The sequence below is a fragment of the Condylostylus longicornis genome, unplaced genomic scaffold, assembly GCF_029603195.1.
Source record: "Condylostylus longicornis isolate FDR11 unplaced genomic scaffold, ASM2960319v2 ptg000055l, whole genome shotgun sequence".
Classification (NCBI taxonomy): Eukaryota; Metazoa; Arthropoda; class Insecta; order Diptera; family Dolichopodidae; genus Condylostylus; species Condylostylus longicornis.
Genome location: NW_026578024.1, coordinates 11194744 through 11207153, shown reverse-complemented (window position 1 = coordinate 11207153; position 12410 = coordinate 11194744). Strand labels below are relative to the sequence as shown.

Sequence of the window (12410 nt, the reverse complement as noted above, 5' to 3'; positions counted from 1 at the left end):
ATGAGCGTATGTTCAGCTCTTTTCTATGCTCCTTACAACCACTATCAGATAAAAAGGAGCCGCGCTTTTTAAAGATTATTTTAAAAAAATCAGTTCCTAATATACTCTTTTTGATACTCTTTCTAATTTCTCTTTCTTGTTATTAAACAGAGTATATTTAAATAGTTTCACGTTCTGTTCGACTCTCCGTTTACATAATACTAATGCAATCACTCGCCAATATTTGTGTACAAAAAATTGCCTTACCTAAAAGAGTTAAGAAGAGTTAATATTTCTAAATTAGAAATTCTAATTTTCATTTTTGTACTCGTAGGAATAATTACTGGGAGAGGAAAATAGTTATAATTTATATAATATAACTTTATAAAATGTATCTTATAGAAAGACAAAAACGCAGTTTTTTTTATTTTAGAACTTTAAATAATAATGTATTTCCTTAAGCAATAAAATACATTGTAAATAAAAAGATTAAATACATTTTAAATTTTTATTATTATGTGATCGATATCTACATCTGATTTAATGGTTGAACATTGCTTCATACAAACTGCAATTTTTTCTTGAATAATTCTTTTGTCTGCAAAATAATTGAAAAATTGTAACTTTAAGCGATTCAGAACATATTGGCAATATCAAAATCTTACCAAAGGTTTTATTATAGAAGAAATGTGTGATTTTTCTTGCTACCTTCTTGAATGTGTCTTTTCCAACAATTTTTTCTCGTTTATAGTACGGCATCAAACACTGTATTACAATATTTGAAAGGTTTTCTTTAAATCTCTTAGCTTCTTCCAGAGGCAATCCCAACACTAGGCTCGTATGATTTGTGGTTATATTCATTTTAGAAGTATCGCAGCCACTTTGAGATTGACTTTTTTTTATTATCTTGGATTTTTCTTCTGATTTGATTCTCTCACTAATTTCAATTAGATCTGAATATTTTTGTGGAGATGAACTCGATAACTCAGAATGGAGATTTTCTAACACATTATTCGCATCATTGATTTGGTTATCAAAACTCATATCTCTAGAATCCGTTTTATTGCAAAAATGCTTGCTATTTAAGGTTTGGAATCTTTCTAAAGCTTTTGAAAGATTTTCAGTATTAGCATTAATGTTGGAGCTATTATCCAACATTTTTTCCACCGATGTACTATTACCTATATTCTCTTTTGATGTATCTTCGCTAATTCCATCTGAATACGCTGATTTTTTTTTAGCTTTTTTATTATTTAAACTTTCCACGCTACCAAAAAGGTTTTGAAATTTGTTTTGCCTTAAATTTGAAAATTCTAGATCATTTAATATTTCCGAATTTGATGGACTTGAACTTAAATTATCTGATTTGTGTATTATATCGGATTTAGATTCATTTTCGTCTAAATCACTAGATTTTGTACTATAAGTTTCATCATCCGGAGATGTTTTATTTAAACTTATATTTTCTGAATACTTCATATCATCTGATTCAACTTTTTTGCCATCCTTCACGATTTCTGCCTTATGTTTTTTAAATGTAATATTTTGAAATTCATCACTGGAGGTTTCGTCATCATCAATGTATGAAACTTTACTTTTAAATTCTTTTCTAGAAATTGTACAACAATCGAAGTCACTATCACAGAATTCTTTAGAAAATTTCCGTTTCGAATGTTTCTTATGCTTTTCATCTCTATGTTTTCTTTTTGTTTTTCTTCTTCTCACCTCGGAATCTGCTTCAATACTAGAATCTGTCATATAGTTATTACTATCTACATCAAAAGTATTTATATTTGAGAATTTCGAAAATTTTTTTCTGGAAGATTCTAACATATCTTCAAATTCTTCATCTGTAGAGCACCTCTTTTTTATAAAAAATGTATCAATTTTTGTTTGATTTCCTATTTCTTTTTTGAATTTTCGTTTTGGTTCTGATTTCGTGAGTTCGCTTTTGCTATTTAAATATAACTCCAATTTATCACTATGATATTTACTATGGCCCCCATGAGAATTAACCACTTTAGGTATAAATTCTTTTACCGCAGTAATAAGTTTTGTTTGGCTAGTATGTTTCTTTATATCCATCATCTTAAATTATAAAACAAACACGTAATAATTATCGTAAACCAAGATTTTACTTATTACCTGTTGCGCTATACTTCTACGATACATACTTAGAACCTTATTCTTTGTAAAACACTCATATTCAATTTCTTTCGCTATATCTTCAAAATCAACGTATTTATATTTTTCAATTTTCTCAGTGTTTTCCATAGAGTTTTCGATATTTGCACTTATGAGATCTGCTAATGACGTTAAATATGATTCCCGTAAGGAAATTGTAAGACCGGACACTTTTGTTGTTGTAGAATGCGGAAATTTTACTCTGGATATCTGAGTCGAAGGTTGCATGTCAAGCTCTTTCGCAGATTTAAACTGTTTACGAAGTTCGAACTGCTTTTTTATGAACAGTTCTGTTTCCATTTTATGTTTCTCATCCAATTTATGTTCAGTTTCGTCATCATCACTGATTTCATCGTAATACTGATTATTAGCGCGTCCACCTAAAAATACATCAATTTAAAATAAAGTTTTTCAAAGTGAAAATATTATATAAATTTTATTTTTAAACGAGCCTTCATACAAATCAGAAGAATCTTCTAAAGATATATCAGTTTTGAATTCGCTTCTTACAGTCAACTTTTGAAAGAATTCTATTGCTTTTTCAACCTTAGCCGGATTTTTGCAAAAGTCACACTGCTTTTCACATTCAGGTTTCGGGTCACCAAAATATTCTGAAAACAATGTGTGTCGGCAAAATGCGTTTTCACAATATTTAATCATTTTTTGGAACTCTTTAAATGCCAATTCAGCTTGCTGCAATGCCGAATCGTCTTTAGATTTTTCAACTTGCTGTTGCAAAAGAAAATTTATTGACCTCACATCCTCCCGGCAATAATAAATTCTGCAGTAAGACAAAAGACCATCACGACCAGCTCTTCCCGACTCTTGATAATAACTTGCGACATTTTGTGGAATATCCCAATGAATTACAAAACGTACCGATGCATTGTCAACGCCCATTCCAAAACTGACTGTAGCTGCTATAACATCGAATTTTCCCGAGGCCCAATCCTCCTGAATTTGAAATCTTTCACGATTTTTCAAACCTGCGTGATAAGGCAAAGTCTTTATTCCAATTTTTGTTAAACAAGAAGCCATTTTTTCGACAGCTTCTCTAGTTCTGCAATAAATTATCCCTGATGATTTACTTTGTTTTGTAGAATCACAATCATTTGAGTAAAGAGCAAATTTTATGAAGTTTTTTAGGTGGGTAAAATCATCAGGTATTGAATTTTTAAAAACTACGTCATAAAATAAATTCTTTCGGAAACTTGGTTTTCTGAACATTGCGACAGGCTCCTTTAATTGTAAAGAGCAAATAATATCATCTGTTACCATTTTTGAAGCTGTAGCTGTTAAAGCGATCCATGGAATTTCAGATAATTCTGCCCTAAGTAATCCAAGTTTTAAATAATCCGGACGAAAGTCGTGACCCCATTGACTAATACAATGTGCTTCATCAACCGCTACAGCTGCAATTTTATCGTATTTTGAGAGTGATGATATTACACCACGAAATGTTTTCGTTGCAGCTTGTTCTGGAGTTATATAAAGGAAACGTATTTCTGTACGTACATTTTTTAAATCTCTCAAAACATTTTCTCGTTCTTTAACGCTCATTTTCGAGTTCAAAGTATCTGCTCGAATTTTTAGCTTAGCAAGATGATCCACTTGATCTTTGATAAGAGCTAATAACGGTGAAATCACAATTGTTACTTTATTGTCCTGTAACAATCCTGGCAATTGAAAACACAAAGATTTTCCAGATCCAGTTGGCATTGAAACAAAAACATCGTGCGTCCCTATTTCAAATTTAAAATTTTAATACAAAGTATGAATCCAAATATGCTGCATACCTTCAGAGAAAGTCCTTACAACATCTTCTTGAAGCTGATTTTTAAATTTCGAGTAACCAAAATACTTCTTCAATTTGTAAATTATATTATCCTTTTCTTCAATTTTTTCCATGCTAATTGCTTATGTACCAGTGCTAATAAATTCAATAAAAAGTTATCATATGCTTTAGACATTTTGGTATAGACAATAAAATAAAGTGGCCAGATGCAATATTGAAAGAGATGCCACACATCTCTCAATTGTTTTGTTTCAAGTAATTTTCCTGGAAAATATAAAATACGTCAAAAATCGGTTAAATTAGTCTCAAAAAATCTTTATTATTGACGTTATTTTGAAATTAAAATATTTGAAAAAATACCGCGAAATTTGAACTTGAATAAAAATTTTTAAAGAACATGATGTATTGAATTACCTAGCGAGTTAAAACTTAAGATAATAACTTTACACCAGGGAAATGATAATCGTGAGGTTAATGCCACATCTACATAACTCGCAATTATTGGTTTAGAGATATTGACTTGTAAGGATACAAAATTAGCAATAATTTATCATAAAATTATCTAGTTTTGATATTATAATTTTCAGATAATTAAGAACACTTTTAAAATTAGATATTGATCGCAGATGAAAGGAAGAGCATTCGATTTTACGACTCCTAGGTTAATTATCTAAAAATATGAAATTTTAGAGCTATCTAGTTGTGATATTAACCTCACGATATGTATTTGAACCTGCATCAAGTTTCGTTAGAATTATGTTGTACAGTTAATAAATAAACTGTCAACTTAAATAATTTGTATTTTTTTATTTATGTACTCATTCCTTGCATAAAGTAATTTTTTAAAACAAAATATTTCTTCAATGACGTCACATTTTCAAACGTCAAAACTATTCGAGATATATTTGCTGGTTCACCAAAAACTTATTTTCTTAATTCATATGTATTATGTTTTATGTGTGTATGTACCTAACCGATGGAGTTTGTATTTTGCAGCTTAATAGCAATAAGCTGGAAAATTGAAAAATGTCCAACTTTTAAATATTTAAGTTATTTAGGTATTTATTTTTAAAAATTTGCAGATTTTGCTGAAGATTCTTTTTTTGCTGTAAGAGACGGTGTATTTAAAAGGCAGTCTTTTTCTGAACAAGACCGTTGTAAATTCCTTTTTCTTTTTCAAGTTAAAATTGCTAAGATTTCATTTTATATCTTTTCTCAATTGTTAGAATCTTATATAACATATCCGCCTTTTCAACTTAGTTTCGTTTGTACGTATGTATATAAGAAATTGAACCTTATTCTTGGTTGATGAACCTTATAAAATATTATTATAAACATAAATCCTTCTGTAAATTAATTTTATAACTACAAGGCATAAAATTAAAAACGTTTTAATAATTTTGAATAATAAGTATACAGAAAGAACAAATTTAATTCAAATTTAAATGCGCAAAATGTGAGTACAAGCTGTTCACCTACATAAATATGATTCCTATATGTATATATTTCAAACAACAAAAGCCAACCATTCTGCAGGGTTTGTAACTGTTATTTTTTCGACTTGTTCAAGAGTTAAACCTAAAATGAAATCAAAAATTATTACTTATACTTATATAACATATTATATTTAATAGAATTTTCAAACCTTTTCCGTATAGTCGAGGTAAAATATTGGAATGTATGTGAGAATATCCATGACCACCAAAAGAAGTCTGATAACATAATAAAAAAAGAAGAAATGCATAATGATTTTTTAAATTCTTAGATAGACATTTTGCCATTACCAATCTATGCTTAGTATGAATATCATGGGAGAGTAAAATTCTGTCTTCCAAACCTTCAGATATTAATTTTAAAATGTTGTTAATTCTTTGTGCGTCAGAAATCATATCAAAATCTGGATTAAGTTGGTAATATGATGTTTGTGTTCCAAATAAATCATATTGTAAATAACATCCCATTTTAGAAAATTCTAAAACTTCATCGATATTCAATGTTCCTTAAAAAATTATAATATTAACTATCAATATTAAGTTCAAAAATTTTAAAGTGTTCACTGTCTAAATGCGACATAATACACTTGTTAGCGTTCCCTCCAGCTTCTAAATACAAGCGCATAATTTCAAATGGTGCTTTCTGATCCCTTCCTGGATGAAAAGATACTCCACATTTTAATACTTCTTGAATCTCTCCAGTTGCCATTATGCAGTGTTTTTCAAAGTCTAATACGTACATAATTCAAAAATATTTTTTATTTGATTATTAAGTTTATATTAGTTCGCTTACCGTGAATTGGCCAGCTACTTCCAACTTCACCAATGAATCCACATTTAATCATGCCCTTGTCTTTTGTTTCAAAACCTGTAATGATTTCTTTAGAATACATATCCGTTAAATCTTCTATTTTCATTTTCAATGTAGATGGGGACTGTGTTGAGTGCACCTTTTATTGAATGTAAACTTATTAAAAGTTAGTAAATATAAATATTTCTTATTACTTACATAATGTCCTGTCCCGGCAACAATGTGCACACCGGTTGAACTAGAAATTTCGTGCATCAGTTCTAAGTTTCTACGCAAGCCATGTGAAGTATTTTCCACAATAGTACCTCCTCCAAGTTTTTTATATAAAACTACATCTTTTTCTACAGCATTATGTGTTTCTGAGTCCCAAAAGTGCAAATTATAATCGCACGAGTATGGGTATTGATTAACAAACCCAAAGTTTTCTAAAGTAATTTTTCGATTTAAAAAATGTTTTAAATCGTCTGGAGGTGCGCAATAGAAGTTTTTAAATTCTAATGACATATGCTCATGGGTTAAAACTCTTCCTAAAAGTTTTGGATCAACAGGACCAAGTACTGCAATTTAAACAATTTTTCGTTTTAAATCCAGGTTTATGCTGGTAATGTTTTTTTAATTCATTGTGAACATTAAAAAAAAAATTTATTTGCATTTAGTCCAAAAATATACTTATTGTCCCAAAAACAATTGTTAATAAAAATTTTAAATAAAAGATCATGTGATCTACTAACGTTTATAAATAAATGTGCATTTAAAAAATTTTAAAATAAGTTGGTACCTACATATCTAAATACTGTATAATTCATGTTTTAAATTAATTTAAATTTAAAACACGAATTATACAGTATTTTAAATATGTGTATGTACTTATATACATAATAGGATTTATCCAAAATAAAATACCTGTTTGAACGATTGCCATTTTAGATAAAGCGAATAACCTTTTTTACATTTATACCTTTATAATAGAACTCTTGTATATAACTAATAATTTTTTTATGGTAATACGCTGTTGAACCTTGGGATAGATATAGATTAAAAAATGTTTATATGTACCATCTTGTGATTGTGACATTAATTTATTATTTCATACGATCTGTTTTGTTTTCGTTTTTAATTTTGTTTACCGGCTTTTGGTCTGCTTTACACTAAAAGTCATCAACATAACGTAAAAACAGTAAACGCATTAACGGATAAATCTGTTAAGTGCGCTATAAATTAAAATGTACGCAAATATTTTTATGATTGCATACATGGGTATACTAGCTTATAATAAAAGAATTAATAAAATGCAGTATTTGTAGCATTGCATTTTTAATATCGTTTATGATTTACGGTCTTATTCGGATTGTAAATATCTCTGCAGAGCTGTTGTCGATTAATTTTTGTGACATTTACTCTGGTTGAAGGTTAAAAAGCGCTGCTGCTTTAGTTTTAATATAGTTATGATTATAGTAGCAATTAAACCTAAATTAATTGTAAAAACATAACCGAAGCAACGATTTCCAAAATTTTCAGCAAACGGTTTCCGGTGTTAACACAGAGCAACAGGGGAACTGCAAAATCATTTGTACAATATTTTGCATATAATGTTACACATAAATGGCAACAGATAATGACGAAAAAACAAAATAGGTTTTTACTATTTAGGCTATTTTACCGTCGGCGATAAAATTCGTGACGGTAATTTCGCTTGATTCTGGGCTGTCTCATTTGAATTTGCACATTCTGTTTTCGAGCCATTAGCTGTTTGTTTTTAAACTGAGAGATTCTTTATCAATAGTACGTAATTGCAAGTAAATAAAAAGTAAAAATGTAAAGTAAAAACGTTTTATAGGCCCATTCACGAGGCAATAATTAAAAAATAACATTATTTTAATTTTTATGTATAATTTGACATTGTCAAAAAATAATTTCAGTTTTTTTTTTAAATCAAGTTATTTAAAAATTAGTCTTGGGGCTTATTATTTTATTAAAATTTAAGTCAGCCTTTATTTTTTGTTTCGTGAAAGTTATTAAAGTTAGTTTTCAGAGAAAGTTTTCATTGAGATGAAAGGAAGAGAACTTAACAAATTTATTATTTGTCGCCTTACTGATATCAGTGACATATCTTACCGCTTGTGTTAATATCCTATGTAATCTAGTACGGTATTATTTAAGAATACTTAGATATTTTACTACTTAATTGCAACAACGGTGTTTTCATGCATTTCTGCTTTCAAAAATCAAATTGTGTACATTAATATTTTATTGTTTTTTTTTTGTTATTAATGTAAATGACAGAAGAATGAGAGAATTGTCAAAAGAGGATAAAAAGTGTACTTCTGAAAATTCAAAAACTAGAGAAAGCCAAAAACATACATCAAACATTGAGGATTTTGTAGTAATTTTAAATGGAAAGGTGTCTAATTGGGAATATATATACACACACTTTTATCATTTAGTTTGGGTACATTAATTTGAAATAAGGTTTTTTTAAATCCAAACTTATGTTTACAAAATTATAAAATCGATAAAATTTTTATATTCTGATACGTATACATTTTTGGTATTAAAGGCGAGCTAGAAATCCTTAACACAAATTTTCAAATTTGATTGCAATTAAAAATAAGGCAAACTTTTAAAAACAGTAAAATGTTTTAAATAGAGTGAAATTATTATTGCAAATGGTAAAAAAGTATGGGTAAACAATAAAAAGTTGTAATATCATTTCAAATTTTAGAGTAAAAAGAAAATTGTAATACCTAAAATGTCTATTAGAGTGCAATTTGAGATCGGACATAAAGCAGTTTTAAAAACAAGAAAAGCAGAGAATCGTTTTACTCATGATTGGGAGTTGTATGTAAAAGGCGTTGATAAAGCTGATATAAGTTCATATATTGAAAAAATTGTTTTTAATTTACATGAGTCATTCCCAAAACCAAAACGAAGTAAGTAAGAAATATATATATTTAACTACCTACTTATATTTCAGGAAATACATAAATATTTCTTTTAATATTTAGCTTTCAAAGAACCTCCGTATGTGCTTAAGGAGTCAGGTTACGCGGGATTTATTCTGCCTATAGATATACATTTTAAAAATAAAACCATGCAGACATATCAATATGATATAGATTTGCAACCTTCTGGTCCTCCAGTACATAAGTCCGAGATTAAAAAACATATTTTTGAAAATCCATCCGAAGATTTTCGCCAGAAACTTTTAAGAGGAGGCGGAGTTTTACTGGGAAACACTGATGAAGAAAGAAATCGCCACACTGAGTCTGAATTTCAACATAAGCCCAAAAATTTAAGTAGCAGCAATATTGCACAAGATTCCTTAAAGAAAAGTCATAAAATACGGCAAGAAAAAAGTAAAGTTCAAAATTTTGAGAATATTTTTGGTAAACCTATTACGAAAACAACTGTTACACCAAATCCTACATCTAATCCGAATATTACCTCATTAAAGTCTTCATCTTCATCGCAGGAACAAAAAGTGAAATCCGTAAATACAAGTACCGCTCAAAGTTCAAGTACTTCAAGGGTTTCCAGTCAAAGTAAACCTGATAAGATAGTTTCAAATTTGAGTAATTCAAATTCGAAAGAAAAAATTGAGGTAAGCGATAAAGTAGAGAGGAAAGAAAAACATAAGCACGGCTCACACAAAGATAAAGAAAAAATTAACAAGGAAGGAAAAGACAAAAAAGATGAAAAACATGAAAAACGAGAAGATCGAGAGAGAAAGAAAGATAAATCGCATTCCAAAGAACGAGATCGAAGTAATGAGAAGTCGTCAAAAACCAGAACTGAAAGTCCTCAGCGTAAAAAACCCAGAACGCAAAGCCCTGTTGTTGGTGCAAACAATATTCCACGAAAAAGTCCTTCTTGGAGTTCTACGACTGGAAAAGATGAAAACAAAAGCAAAACCTCCCTTCAAGCCTTACCGACTTCATTTCCAATTCAACCTCAACCACATCACCAAAATACAAATCAGTCACAAACAAACGATTCTGATAAAAAAACCAACAGCAGCAGCTCTAAGAAATCTAAAAAGGAAAAAAAATCTCATGACAAAGATAAAGAACGCGATAGTCGAAAAGAAAGGGAAAATAAAGCCCAGAAAGAAACTGAACAAAGCTCAAGAACATCAAGTGCGACCAACTACCAAGCAACATCTTCTACCCCTTCAGTTGGTTCGGCAACTTCTAGTAATACTGAATTAAACAAAACTCACAAACTAGATTCAGGTTCTATTAAACCACCATCCAAATCAAAGGCAGAGCAAAAGGTTATGACTGAGACACTTAATTATTTTTCAAATTCTAATACAACTAACTCAACATCCATTACCAAAAAAGTGACTGACAAGCATGAGAGTGAGGAAAAGCGCCATAAGCATAAGAAAAAGGAAAAAAGTAAAGATAAAGACAAAGAGAAAAGCCGCGATAAAGAAGCTTCTTCATTAAAGGAGAAAGACAAAAAACGAGAGAAAAAATTTAATAAAGAGGACTTTAAAAGAAATAAAGATGAGGATGTGGGTAAGTGTACTAGAATTCTTTTTCATAATTATACTTACTTATATATACTGTACTTATAACGCTAATAAGTACCTATTTTTTTAAATAAATGCCTCTCATACTAAGCAATCAATTTTTTTTATAGGATCAAACGCAACTTCAAGTTCAAATTTAGGTCCCACAGAAAGTTTGCACGATTCTCTTTTCAATTCGGACCACGAAAGTCGCTATTCAGACACAGATAAGGTAACTCATCATTCTGATAATTCCAGTCACAGTTTTGTTGGAAAGCTGAATAAAAATAAAACCTTTCAAAATAATGCGAGTACTACAGTGCATAAACCATTTTCAAGTGCGTTGCCAGTTCTTCCGCCATCTTCAAATGAAACTGTAACATCTTCTGCAGAGAAAAAGGATAAAAAAAATAAAGACCAAAAAGTAGAAAAAGAGGAAAAGAAACGAAAACGTAAGAGTCGGGAAGGGGCGGATATAAAAGTGTCATCTACCGCATCTAGCAATAATATCGAATCACAGCCGAAAGTTTCAAAAAAGAGTGTGGTTGATTCCAAAAAGTATGAAAAACCAGTATCCTCATTAACCCAACATCAACCACATGCCGTTCAAACATCAGATTCATTTAGGGCTCCTTCTGTATCAAGTAGCTCTTCAATATCAAATTCTTCAGTTCCTAATGTACAACATCACAACCCTATTTCCCGTACAAATATTAACAGCGGAAATATTTCCAATTCTGGATTTGACCTCGATTATATATCAGAACTTAAGGAATTACAAGAAAAAATTATGACTTTACAAGATAACAATGAACTGCAGAAAGTGGTGGAGATAATAGCGGCAACCGGACGGTTTGAAATCACGAATAAAACTTTTGACTTCGATTTGTGTGCTCTAGATCGAAATACAATACAACGGCTTCACGTAATAGTTTAACAATTGCGAACTTGGAAAAAAACACTTTCCTTCGTTTTTCTAGTGTTGGTGGCTAAAGTCACCATACATTGAATTAAAGTTTTAGCAGCTATTATAAAAATGTAATGATTGTATCTTTTATTGGCACTATCTTAAACTCATGAGTTTTTAATTATATTTTATTATAAAATTATAACGAATTTCAAATTTTTCATTGATATTTTATTTATCACTAAAAATACTTCTATAATTTAAATGCATGCTTAATTGTTAAAATATATTTTTAAGGGTGAAATTATTTATATGCATGATTATGATATAAAAATTTAGAATAGGTAAAATATATTTGTTAAAATATAACATATAAAATAAATCCTTCAATCAAAACAAATTATTAAATTTTATGATTTCGCAAAATATTAACTGCCCTCAAAACACTTGTTTACAGGTATATAATATACATACAATTATCAATACATACCTCAATATATTTACGAAAATTTGATAAATTGTAGTTTCCCCAAGATAACTTCAACAAAAGGAAAAAGGCATTATGGTTGGTTTGTGGTACTCGTAATTTTTAGTAAAATCCTTTAATTAAATAACACAATAGCAAACAGCGAGATTAATGTTAGTAAAAATATCAAAAAGTCAAAAAAACAGTTTTAAAAATAATACTTTTATGCACGTTTATTTGAATAACGAAAATCGTGTTT

At 29.3% G+C, this 12410-nt stretch overlaps 3 protein-coding genes across 5 annotated transcripts; 1 reads left to right on the top strand and 2 right to left on the bottom strand.

Moving 5' to 3' along the window:
- Positions 1–407: 407 nt before the first annotated feature.
- On the bottom strand, positions 408–4106 carry LOC129611757 (ATP-dependent DNA helicase Q5-like). Its single transcript, XM_055525062.1, has 5 exons — positions 3960–4106; positions 2616–3905; positions 2125–2543; positions 645–2067; positions 408–577 (listed from the first exon to the last, which is right to left on the bottom strand). The coding sequence occupies exons 1-5, from the start codon at positions 4069–4071 to the stop codon at positions 480–482; spliced, it is 3342 nt and encodes a 1113-aa protein (XP_055381037.1). The 5' UTR covers positions 4072–4106; the 3' UTR covers positions 408–479.
- Positions 4107–5333: 1227 nt separating this feature from the next.
- LOC129611943 (phosphotriesterase-related protein) lies at positions 5334–7356 on the bottom strand. Its single transcript, XM_055525368.1, has 7 exons — positions 7166–7356; positions 6461–6819; positions 6245–6401; positions 6016–6180; positions 5743–5957; positions 5604–5670; positions 5334–5536 (listed from the first exon to the last, which is right to left on the bottom strand). Exons 1-7 carry the CDS (start codon positions 7182–7184, stop codon positions 5466–5468), a joined length of 1053 nt encoding a protein of 350 aa, XP_055381343.1. The 5' UTR covers positions 7185–7356; the 3' UTR covers positions 5334–5465.
- Positions 7357–8557: 1201 nt separating this feature from the next.
- On the top strand, positions 8558–12058 carry LOC129611754 (protein AF-9). 3 transcript variants are annotated; one of them, XM_055525057.1, is made up of 5 exons: positions 8558–8711; positions 8820–8931; positions 8985–9192; positions 9268–10785; positions 10910–12058. In XM_055525057.1, exons 2-5 carry the CDS (start codon positions 8929–8931, stop codon positions 11713–11715), a joined length of 2535 nt encoding a protein of 844 aa, XP_055381032.1. In that variant the 5' UTR covers positions 8558–8711; positions 8820–8928; the 3' UTR covers positions 11716–12058. The 3 variants fall into 3 exon arrangements, with proteins under 3 accessions (XP_055381032.1, XP_055381034.1, XP_055381031.1); XM_055525059.1 differs by having other exon boundaries at positions 8820–9192; XM_055525056.1 differs by having other exon boundaries at positions 8558–8931.
- The last annotated feature ends 352 nt before the right edge of the window (positions 12059–12410 follow it).